The 12,665-nt window shown below is 36.0% G+C and overlaps 1 protein-coding gene across 12 annotated transcripts in view; it reads left to right on the forward strand.

Annotated features, from left to right (window-relative positions):
* Window positions 1–12,665, forward strand: part of FASTKD1 (FAST kinase domains 1) — a 56,160-nt gene that overhangs the window by 33,352 nt on the left and 10,143 nt on the right. For 8 of the 12 annotated variants that reach the window (XR_012023931.1, XR_012023932.1, XM_072811312.1 and 5 more), the window contains 7 exons: window positions 219–350; window positions 4,752–5,238; window positions 6,483–6,597; window positions 8,500–8,619; window positions 8,787–8,915; window positions 9,720–9,851; window positions 10,211–10,324. Coding sequence is in view for 9 of the 12 variants with exons in the window: in XM_072811312.1 (XP_072667413.1) it covers window positions 219–350; window positions 4,752–5,238; window positions 6,483–6,597; window positions 8,500–8,619; window positions 8,787–8,915; window positions 9,720–9,851; window positions 10,211–10,324 (1,229 nt within the window). In the remaining 3 variants the exon portion in view is untranslated. Of the gene's footprint in view, window positions 1–218; window positions 351–4,751; window positions 5,239–6,482; window positions 6,598–8,499; window positions 8,620–8,786; window positions 8,916–9,719; window positions 9,852–10,210; window positions 10,325–12,665 lie in introns of those variants that run through there. The other 4 variants (XM_072811315.1, XM_072811313.1, XM_072811314.1 and 1 more) reach the window with 2 other exon arrangements.

Here is a 12,665-nt window from a genome sequence, read left to right on the forward strand (position 1 = left end):
TCATTCACACTTCATTGATAGATAGCTCTTCTACCATTCTATCTTAATTGTTTACATTTCTATCACCATCTTGAAATGGCTCTTCAAAAACAGAAAATCCTATTTCATTCATTGCTGTTTCTCCAACACAGAACATGTCTGGCATGAAAGAGCTCCTCAGTAAATATTTAATAAATGAATGAATGAATTGATTATAATACATGTTTTATCCTTTTTAGAATCGCTTCAATTCTGCATAAACATTTGGATGACTATAAACCATTCGAGTTATTGAAGATAACTCAAACATTGACTTTTCTACATTTTCAAAGTAAAGAGCTTTTTGTGAAACTCAGAGAATTACTGCTTAGGTAAGATTAAATCAAAGTGTTTATTTTATAATCTGAACTCAATGATTGTTTTGTTTGATTATATAGAGAGTTGTTGGAACTTTTGGAGGCAGAATTAAGTGGCTTATTATTTAAAATGTTAACACATTTATCTCTCCCCGTGCCCATTCTGTCAGTGTTCAGGCCTGGTACATTCTGAAATGAAGCTAGTAGGGTAATGAGTTCCCCAGGGCATGAATAACAGTAAAAGCCAAGGCATTTTCCTTTCCTGCAGAAACACAATAACTATGAAAAGATTGGAGCTGCCCAGCAAGACAAAACTCTGTTTGGGAGCACTCATACTTAGGGGCCTTCAGTCTGCTTACTTGCCTGTTTTTTTTGTTTTGTTTTGTTTTGTTTTTACTTACCTGTTTTAAAGCATGTAGATAGTTTCAAAGCAGATTACATTTTTTAATTTGTAATTTTTATTTTTTTTTTATTTATTTATTTTTTTTTATTTATTTATGATAGGCACACAGTGAGAGAGAGAGAGGCAGAGACACAGGCAGAGGGAGAAGCAGGCTCCATGCACCGGGAGCCCGATGTGGGATTCGATCCCGGGTCTCCAGGATCGCGCCCTGGGCCAAAGGCAGGCGCCAAACCGCTGCGCCACCCAGGGATCCCAATTTGTAATTTTTAAAATAAGATATCTAAGGGTAATGTTATTGAAAAAGTATTTTATCTATGTAATTTAACGTTTTCTGTTTTTCTGTGGATATAACATTCATATTTTTTTTTAGAGATTTTATTTATTTATTCATGAGAGACATAGAGAGAGAGAGACAGAGACACAGGCAGAGGGAGAAGCAGACTCCATGCAGGAAGCCCGATGTGGGACTCAATCCCGGGACTCCAGGATCAGGCCCTGGGCTGAAGGCAGGTGCTAAACTACTGAGCCACCCAGGGATCTCCTCAAGTAGACTTTATTTATTTATTTTTTTAAAGATTTTATTTATTTATTCATAGAGACACGGGGGGCATAGGCATAGGCAGAAGCAGGCTCCATGCAGGGAGCCCGACGCAGGACTCGATCCAGAGTCCCCAGGATCACACCCAGGCCGCAGGCAGCGCCAAACCGCTGCGCCACCAGGGCTGCCCTCAAGTAGACTTTAGAAGGAACACGGTCTAATTAAACTATTCACATAACTATTCCTATGAGTAGCTCTTGAAACCATCCAGGGAACAGAGAATTCATATACTAGAATAATGTGGGCTTATTATTATTATTAATATTTTACCATTTTGAAATGTAATCTACACAAAATACACCTACCTCCTCATCCCCCAGGTTAACTACCAGGCCTAGTTCCAACTGCATGGATTAGTTTTGTCTGTTTTGTGTGTGACTTCTTTTGCTCAACGGTTACATTCATGAGATTTATCCATATTTTTGCTGTATTGTATTCTCTTTGTAAGGATATAACAAAAATACTTTTATTCACTCTATTGTTGATGGATATTTTACTTATTTCTAGTTTTTGGCTACTATGAGTAGTTGTGTTCTGAATATCCTCATACATGTCTTTTAATAAATATATGTATGCATTTCTGTAGATATTTACCAAGGAGTATAATTGTTGGTTCATAGGTTATACATATGTTCATAATCAGTAGATCTTGACCAGGAACATTACATTGATACAAGTGAACCAGCATTCCATAACAATTTCTGAGTATCATGCCTCTTGAAGCATCTTCTGCCTCCTGATTCTCTTTGTAAACTATTTTTGAATTGTTTTTCAAATCCTTACAAAATTGTCTATATACTTTTTACCCCATGAGTTATAGATCTGTGCATCTCCTGTAGTGACTACATAGGTATAGCATTTCTAAAAAGATCCTTATGTAAGATATGTTCCATTTTAAAAATTAAATCTGACTGAACCAGTACTTTAAAAAGAAAAAAAAAAACAACAACGGTTTTCTAGAGGGGTTGTACCAGGTTATATTCCCAGCAGCAGAATGTGGGCTGAGCATTCCAGTTGCTCCGTATCCCCGCCAACACTTCACATATTTTTATTTTCTAAATTTAGCCATACTGTGGTGCTATTGTAAGTAAAGACACATGCACATGTAAGTTTTAGAATTTGAGGAAGTGTTTCTAGGAAAAACATCAAGTGGAGGTTGGAGAGATTGTACCGTTGGGGGTTTATTTTTAGACAAGTATGGCAAGGTTGGCAAATATTGAGAGTTCTATCCCCTAGATCAGTTCTGCAAATAGATGCAGCTTTGGGGGCTTTTTCTTTTTTTCTTTTTTTTTTTTAAGATTTTATTTATTCATTCATGAGAGACACAGAGAGAGAGAGAGGCAGAGACACAGGCAGAGAGAGAAGCAGGATCCATGCAGGGAGCCTGACGTGGGACTCGATCCCGGGACTCCGGAATCATGCCCAGGGCCAAAGGCAGGCGCTCAACTGCTGAGCCACCCAGGAATCCCAACGGGGCTTTCTTTATATAAAAATCTATATTTATCTTTTTGTGGTTATAAGAGTAAAATATGCATTTAGTCCTAATTGGGTACCTACTTTGTCTCAGGCAGTGGACCAAATATTATATAAAAATCATTTTGAAAATTTTGGAGAATAAAAAAAGAAAGTATAAAAAAGAAAATAAAAATCATTCCTAAACTCATTCATCCACTGGCAGTGGTTTGGTTTATTTACTTGTGATATATTCTTAACTTACACGTGTGTGCATAAATGTTTTTTTCTCTCCTAGTTGAGAATACAGTTTTGTAGCTTTTTTCCCCACTTACCCTTACCCACTTAGCATTTTCGCACATCATTTAGAACATTTGTAAATCTTTTTAATAACTAGATAATACCCATATAACTGTACCATAATTCATTTAAGTGTTTCCTAATTGAACATTTAGTTTTCAATTTTTAAAAAAATTTTTTATTTATTTATGATAGTCACACACAGAGGGAGAGAGAGAGAGAGAGGCAGAGACATAGGCAGAGGGAGAAGCAGACTCCATGCACCGGGAGCCCGATGTGTGATTCGATCCCGAGTCTCCAGGATCATGCCTTGGGCCAAAGGCAGGCGCTAAACTGCTGTGCCACCCACGGATCCCTTAGTTTTCAAATTTTAGCCATGTAAAAATATATGATACATAACACAGATCTTTGTTAGCATTTTATTTTTCTTTGTAATACTATGTATTTTTTTTTAAATTTTTGTAATTAAAGTATAGTTGCCATTTGCTCACATTTTAGATTATCTTCTTAGTCTAGTTTCCTAGACAGGAATTGACCATATCAAATGAAGTAATTACTTTTTAAGTTTTTTTTTTTTAAACATAAACTCTTTTTTTTTTTTTTTTTAATTTTTATTTATTTATGAGAGTCACAGAGAGAGAGAGAGAGAGAGGCAGAGACACAGGCAGAGGGAGAAGCAGGCTCCATGCACCGGGAGCCCGATGTGGGATTCGATCCCGGGTCTCCAGGATCGCGCCCTGGGCCAAAGGCAGGCGCCAAACCACTCCACCACCCAGGGATCCCTACTTTTTAAGTTTTTGCTCACATTGTCTATTATGATTGTTTTAATATGCTAATGTAATATTTTAAAAAGTAACTCAACAACTTTGTTTTAATATAGATTTGATTTTTTTCTCCTGGTACTTCTAAACCAAAAGATTCTTTAAAAGCTTCCAGTTTTTTATTTGTAATTTAACAACTGCTGTCCTGGTGGCCAGACTCTTACTTTGGGGATGGGACTGTTACCATGAGAATTTGGGAAAGAGGAATGAGAAGTGTTACTCAGTGATCGCTGTATGGCAGGGCCTGTACTATGTCAAACCAGCTCCTAACTGGTCATAGCAAACAGCCCAAAATCTGTCTCCAGCAAAAGCACTGGAAATATTGTTCTGACCCTGATCTTTGCTTTGGTTACCCTGACTGTGGTTTCATTTTTGGTTTTGGTTTTTGTATTTTTTTTTTATAGAATTCTTTTTTTTAATTATTTTTAGGATTTTATGTATTTATTCATGAGAGAGGCAGAGACAGAGGCAGAGGGATAAGCAGGCTCCCTACAGAGAGCCTGATGCTGGTCTCAATCCCAGGACCCCAGGATCACACCCTGAGCCAAAGGCAGACGCTCAACCACTGTGCTACCCAGATGTCCCTGTGGTTTCATTTTTGCATAAAATATTTGAGATGTGCCTTAGAAAATCTCCAGACTTGTTTTAGTAACCCTTTGTGGAACAGTAATCTTTGAATATAACTCTTCTTAAACTAACTTGTATTTTAAACCTACTATACCTGCTAATTACAATAATGGTTATTATTCAGACTTTATTTTTTGTTTTGTTGCTGATTTATTATATTTGGGGTTTTTTGCTGATTTATTAATTTTGTTCTTTTCTTTTTTTCCCCTTTTTAGGTACTTGAAAATTAGTGTTATACCTAGTGAGATTGCCATCCTGGTCTATGCTCTTTCCATTCTTCCATCTTCTAACCTATGTGAAGTGGAGATATCTCAAATTGAAGCAGTTTTACCGCAGTGTGACCTAAATGACCTGAATGGTTTTGCCACATCTGTTTTAAGATGGATTCATTATGATCGCAAATATCTGGATAGTACCACTGGGAAACAACTGAAACTGCTTCAAAAACTAGATCACTATGGACTTCAGAGACTACGAAATAGCAACAGTTTGAATCTGTTATGGAAAGAACTTAAATCTTTAAAAGGAGACTGGTTTACTGAGTCACTTCTTGAAGAAACAGTTGCTACTTTACTGCGTTTGATGGATGAAATTAATTCCAAAAATGTTGCAGAGATTGCATCTTTTATTTCTAGAACAAACTACCTCAATACTTTGCTACTTGATAGGATAGCCTCAGTGGTTGTTCAGCAGATTGAAAAGGTAAAATTAAATTTTATATACTTGTCAACTTCTAAAAGCATAAATGTTTATCAAAGTACTTTGAGAATTAATTGGAATTTGAATTTTATTATTCTTTATTATTTCAAATATTTTATTTGGGGGGGAGAGAGAGAGAGAGCATGCATGCAAGCCTCAGCAGGGGTGGGGGTGAGGGGCAGAGGAAGAGGGAGAATCAGACTCCCCACTGAGTAGAGAGTCCAGCGTTGGGCTGGATCCCAGGACCCTGGGTTCATGACCTGAGCTGTGAAGGCAAATGCTTAACTGATTGAACCACCCAGGTGCTCCTGGAATTTGAATTTTAAAAATTAAGTTCTGGTGTCTGATTCAACAGTTTGTTCCTCCTCTAAAGTTTTTTCCTCCAGCAGTGTAGGTCTGGGGAGTATAGCAGTCATCTTTTGGTTTATTATAATATTTTTAAGATCTGTAGTCAAAATTCATTGTTTAGAAGGATATACTTGATTGTATTAAGGAAATGGAGTATGCATGATTTTTTTTTCTTTTCTATAATCCTGTGATATTACTTTTACTATCTAGGAACGACTACATTTAAAAGTGTGAGATAAATGTGAAAAATGAAGGAAAAAAGGTGTACACTGACTTCTGTATTCTTAAATTGTCAATGTGTCTTCTTACAAATGTATTTCTGTAACTTACTTGTAAAATACTTTTTCTATTATGTGAGAAGAAGCTCACTTATAAAATCTATATCAGGATAAGGCTTTTACTTAGAAGACAGTATATTTCCCAAATTAAAATAAAAATCTGTCTTATTTGCTTAGTGTAGTACCTGGCAATCATTAAGTTTTAGACAAATGAGTGAATAGTGAAATTTTAAAAAATGAATGAATGAAAGAAATATCCTGATATTATAAACTAACTTGATTATATGATGACTCTATAAAATGCACTGATGTGGAAATTAGTAATACTATTTCCTATTAATTTTAATGACTAATGAATTCTGGAACAGGATTTTACACCTAATAAAACTGATTTGCAGATTTTCTGGTTAATTTTTTTCTGCATTGATACTTAGAGTTACTAGGAGCTAGTGGTGGGACTAAGTAGATTACAGCAGGGTGGGAGAAGTAATCGGTAGTGATGCATTTATCATTTTACTCTAGGCATGTTAGAAAAAGATTTCTACTCAAAATAATAATTAGGTAAATTTTTGTTCTATTTTACTAAAGTTTAAACTATAACATTTTGTTGTGTTTATACAGATCCACCCTTTTGAGATTCTTGGTATTATTCTTCCATTTAGCGCCTTGAACTATGATCCACCTCAAAATGATGAATTTTTCAGGATTTGCATTCAACACCTGAATTCTTACTTAAGTAGGTATATTGTTTGGTAATATATTGAATAAGCAGGTTGGAAGATACCATTGTCACTGTGGCTTTTTTTTTTTTTTTTTCATTGTCACTGTGTTAAGAGATATCTCTTGTTTAAGGGATAATGATAATGGCCATGAGTTCTAGACCTAAAAAAAGTTTATACCCATTTTTGGAACATTTTTATTATGAAAAATATCAAGCTTAAAGAAAAAATGGAAAAAAAAAATCAAAGAGCACCAACATACTCACCAGGAAAACTCAGTAATTGTTGACATTTTGTTGTGTTTGCTTTGCTGTTTGTTTCTCTTGCTCTCTTATTTTTTTCAGAGCCACTTCACAGTAAGTTGTAGGCATCGTGACTGTAGGTGTATTGGTTATGCATGCAACTCCTAAGAATAATGACCTCTTATATCACCACAGTACTGTTGTCATACCTAAGAAAATTAGTACTCATAATACCTAATATACAGTCCAGGTTTAAATCTCCCTCATTAGTCTCAAAAATACCTTCTAGAGTGTTTATTTTGAACCCAGCACCCACTCATTGTATTAGGTTGATACCTCCTTAGTCTCTGATAGTCTGTTGGGTTTTTTGTTTTTTTTTTACTTTTCCCTGCCATTGACTGATACCATAATATTATAACCATGTCTGATACTACTTTGGGAACAGACAAGTAAAACAGGCTGCTGTGGTATGTTTACACTTAGTCGTGAGTGGGGCTTATGCATGTGTGGCCTTATATATATACTTTTTTAGTAACATAACAATATGCAGAAAGAGAAGACTTGAAACAGACTTAAGACTGTGCTTTCCTAGATAGCCTGGGTGGCTCAACCGTTTAGCGCCGCCTTCAGCCCAGGGCGTGATCCTGGAGACCTGAGATCGAGTCCCATGTCAGGCTCCCTGCATGGAGCCTGCTTCTCCCTCTGCCTGTGTCTCTGCCTCTCTCTCTCTCTCTCTCATAAATAAATAAAATCCTAAAAAAGAAAAAAAAGAGTGTGCTTTCCTGCTTGTTCAGTCTTGTGTCAACAACCAGAAGGAAATGAAAATATGTCCTTTTTTTTAAAAAAAATAGAGTTTAAGAGAAGAAAGATTGAGCAATGCAGCTTTGATTTTTTTTAAGACTTACTAAGAGAATGTTTGGAAAATTCTTGGAGACCTTTATAAGTAAAATTTTAAATAATGGCATAATATTTTTCTTTATTTTGATTAAGTATTAGTTTTGACAGGCCACTGTTAAACTCATTTATGACTTGATCTTGATTTATTAAATAACTCTGCAAAAAATCCAAAAGGAAAGATTTAACATTTTTTTTTGTCCTTTCTAAGAATATTGCTACCAGTAGGGACCCCTTCCTTCTCATCGGAACTATCTCTTAGACGAGGCAAATTAGCTAAATAACCTCAATCTTGTACTCTGGGACATGTGCCTGCTGTTGGGTGACGGGTAGGGAGAAGGTGCTATTTGAAACCTGAGCTTCATATGTGTGTCTACACTCAGCCTGGATATTTGAGATCCCTACACAGCAGCACAGAGTAGTAGTCCAGGCTCTGGAGCTGGGGTCTCTGGGTTAAACCTCACTGTCCACTTGCTAACTGTGTGACTTCAGGCAAGTCATTTAACTTCTCTGTGCCTCTGTATACTTATTTTCAAAGCAGAGATAATAATTGTTCCTACTGTATACTGAGATGAGATTTCAATGAGTTAATATATGTAAATGCTTAGAATGATACCTAACACACCTGAGCTCTATTATATTGTTATCATCAATACAGAGACTAGGACCACTTATTACATATACTACTGACCTTTTGTTTCGAATTCTTTATCTTTTCAAAGCAATTTTTAAAACTTTTTATGGAAGTAAAATAATAATACAGGAATATTCACATATCCTTAGCACATAGTATGAATTTATATAAAGAGAATCACCCAAGGAATCAGTACTCATGTGAAGAGACAGTATTACCACAGTGTCCTCCTCTCCTGTCCCCCTTTCCTACTCTACTCTCACCCAAAGGTAAGCACTTCACCACTCTTCTGACTTGTAACAGTATAGATTAGTTTTGTCAAGGCTATGTTTGTATGGTTTTTTTCAAACCTGGTTTGACCTGAATAACGTGTGTGGTTATGTACATCTGAGGTGGCTGTATGTTATAATTTTTTTTAATCTTAATTTTGTTTTAGGTGGATTGGAGCCTCCCATGTTAGTGTTTCTTGGTTTCTCTTTGGCTGCACTTGGATATTTTCCGGAAGATCTGCTGAAGGCAATTTTTAATATCAAATTCTTGTCCAAAATGGATTCTCAACTTGAACGTATGTATCTACACTAAATTATTACTTACACTTTTTATTCAAGTTTCAACTCACCTATACTGAAGCATTTAAATGTTAATATATATATATTTATTTTTATTTGTTTATGAAAGTATTTCCTGCTTCTTGTAGAAAATTTGGAAAACATAGAAAGAAAAGTATAAAACAGAAATTAAAAGATTATTCATAATTTTACCACCAAGTGAAACTACCCTTTCAGTCATATTTTGGAGCATATCTTTCTTTTCTATCTCTCTCTTATTCTTATGTGTATGTTTATATGCCTAGATGTATTCTAACATAAATTTTGGATTATTAGCATATTCACTTTTATATGTTGCCTTTTGTCATCAAGCTATATTTTGAACAGCCATTAAATATTTTTTGATATCATGATTATTTTAGTGTCTATATAATCTATGATATGAATGTAATAGCATTTGTTATCATGTAAGTTGTTTCCAATTCTTCATTATAAATAATGATTTTTATACATGAATCATTGACCGCACCTTTGTTTCTTTAGGATAGATACCTAAATGTGGAATATTAAGTCAATGAAAATTCTTTGGTAGTATTTTTAAAAATATAGTTCTAATATTCATGATTAGTGAAAACAACATAAGAGTTGGTCCTAATCATGCCACTGAGTAACTTAATATAAAGCATGTGTGTGCAAATCAAATGGTTTTATGAGAATGACAGTACTAACAAATAATAGGGATAAATGAATGTGAAAAAAATTGATTGTCTTTTTTATGTCCAACCCATCGAAATCCGTTAATATTTTATTTTTGATTTCAGTTTTATGTTCATCTCTAAATAGGAGAGTCCAGTTTCGTCTTATGGAATTAAATAGAGCAGTCTGCTTGGAGTGCCCTGAGTATCAGATTCCATGGTTTCATGACCGCTTCTGTCAACAACAGTATAACAAAGGTTTGAGTTTTCTTTGGGTTAGACAGCAAAATTTAATTCTAAAGGGAATTATTAGTTAGTACCTTGTTATGCCCAACCATGACACCAGAGTTACTGAGGATGCCATGACCTGTTTGATAGAACCATTTTATAGGTGGGGATTTGTGTTATAAGAACTCCTTAATATTTAGGACACTAATTACTCTTTGGTAGAGAGCACAGAACTTATATTGTTCTGAATTTAATATCATTGAGTATGGTATTATATTGAAGCTTTTGTTGAAAATATTAATCTTTATTTTTCAGTCTGTAGAACTGGGTTCTTATTTGAAACTGATGAACTTCTTTTATGTGAACTAATTATTTTTATTTTCATAAAGATATTGGCAGCATGAATGGAGCACAAAAGCAGATTTATAAAATGTTAGCAGAGGTGCTAGGAGGAACCAATTGTGTAAAAGCCTCGGTTCTTACCCCTTATTACCACCGAATAGGTAAGTCTTTGGTAGGTTACTAGGTACTTTCAGAAAACTAAACTAATTAAAGTAGAATCATCTCATCAAATGGAATTTCTAAACAGACCAAAATAGAAAAAAGAATACAATGATTCAAGTTTCCATAGTCCAGCCTGAGAACCATCAGCATTTTGTTGTTTTTCAAAAAAATTTTTTACAAATCTTTCATCAATTCTAAGTAAAACCCAGGTTCAGATTCACTGAATATTTCTAGATCCCCAAAAGTTTTTTTCCTCTCCATGAAGTACCCCAAAGTCAGGGAAATGATTTAGCACCATTTCATTATTTGTTTTTTTTTTTTTTTAAAGATTTTATTTATTTATTCATGAGAGAAACAGAGAGAGAGAGAGAGAGGCAGAGACACAGGCAGAGGGAGAAGCAGGCTCCAAGCAGGAGCCCAACACGGTACTCGATCCCAGGTCTCCAGGATCATGCCCTGGGTCGAAGGCAGGCGTTAAACCACTAAGCCACCCAGGGATCCCCCCCATTTCATTATTTGAAGTTCATGTCAAAAACTAACTTGGATTGGGCAGCCCCGGTGACACAGGGGTTTAGTGCCGCCTGCAGCCAGTGTGATCCTGGAGACCCGGGATCGAGTCCCGCGTCGGGCTTCCTGCATGGAGCCTGCTTCTCCCTCAGCCTGTCTCTGCCTCTGTCTCTCTGAATAAATAAATCTTTAAAAAACAAACAAACAAACAAACAAACAAACTGACTTGGATTAACCACTCAGATGAAGATTTCTGTAGGTATGCACTTAGCTCCAACCTGGTTAACCTTGTTTCTCAGTGGTCTAGCTGTAGAAGGCATTCTGATTCCATTGTGACATAAAGTTAGTGGGCTAGTGGATAAATTGGACAACATATGATTTAAAAAAAAAAAAAAAGCTAGGTATGCCTGGGTGGCTCAGCAGTTGAGTGTCTGCCTTTGGCTCAGGTTGTGATCCCAGGGTCCTGGGATCAGGTCCCACATCGGATTCCCTGCATGGAGCCTGCTTCTCCCTCTGCCTGTGTCTCTGCCTCACTCTCTGTGTCTCTCATGAATAAATAAATAAATCTTTAGTATATGCATAATATATTATGCAAGGAAAATATGTTGACAGACTGTTATGTGAAAGGGAAATTTATCTATTTCAAGGATAAAAATATGGTAAAGATTAAATATTTTAAGTCAATGTAAGGAAAATTTTAGGAAAGATGTATCAAAAAATGAAAGAAGAAATGTTTGTAAAGAAATGTTTGGGCAGAAGCTGAATGACCAGATTGTGTGTTCAGAAGGCTGAACCAAATAGTCATTTATACTCTTATCTTTACACTACAGAACACATCTTCTCAGTTGTTTGGTTTTACCTTAGGATTACATTAGTAACAAATCCACAAATAACAAGAACTTAACAAAGTTTATTTCCTTCTCCCATACTCTTAGGGTATCCAGGTCTGGGATGCCAGCACCACAAACATTAAAGATCAAGATCTTTTTATTTTATTATAATCTACAACCTTAACATGTAGCTTCCACTTTATGGCCCAGAATGTCTCCTTGTCCTTTAGCCAACACATCTACAATCTAAGCAGGAGGAGGAGAGAAGGAAAAGGAAGGATTTCCCTTTAAGAATAGTTCCTTGAAGTTGCACATGCCATTTTTAATGAATACTCTGTGGCCACCCTTGGCTATGGATGAGTTTAGAAAATGTTTTTATTCTGGGTACCTAGCTAAGATTTAGGGATTCTATTAAAAATGAAAGCAAGTATTAGGTATTGGGGAATAACTTGCACTCTCTAGGAGAGGGTTGTTTTAAAAGATTGATATAGATCTTCCTTGATTTACCATGGGATTATATCTTGATAAGCCCATTATAAGTTGAAAATATTGCAAGTCAAATGCATTTATGGGTGCCTAGGTGGTTCAGTTGGTTAAGTGTACGACTTTTGATGTCAGCTCAGGTCGTCATCTCAGGATTGTGAGATCAAGCTCCACATGGGGTTCTGTGCTGGGCATGGAAACTGCCTCTTTGACCCTCATTCTGCCTCCTGCTCCCATCCCTTGCTTGCACCTGCTCTTGCACACATGCTCTCTCTTAAAAAACAAAACAAAACATTTATTAATTTTAAAGATTTTATTTATTTGACAGAGAGAGAGCACATGCAGGGGGAGCGACAGGCAGAGGGAGAGGGAAAAGCAGGCTCCCGAGGAGCAAGGACTCTGACGTGGGGCTTGATCCCAGGACCCTGGGACCGATACTTGAGCCAAAGGCAGACGCTTAACCAACTGAGCCACTTAGGGGCCCCCCAAAAAGGCATTTTACCTAACATGGCATACACCT

Source organism: Canis lupus, chromosome 34 (assembly GCF_048164855.1).
Source record: "Canis lupus baileyi chromosome 34, mCanLup2.hap1, whole genome shotgun sequence".
Lineage (NCBI taxonomy): Eukaryota > Metazoa > Chordata > Mammalia > Carnivora > Canidae > Canis > Canis lupus.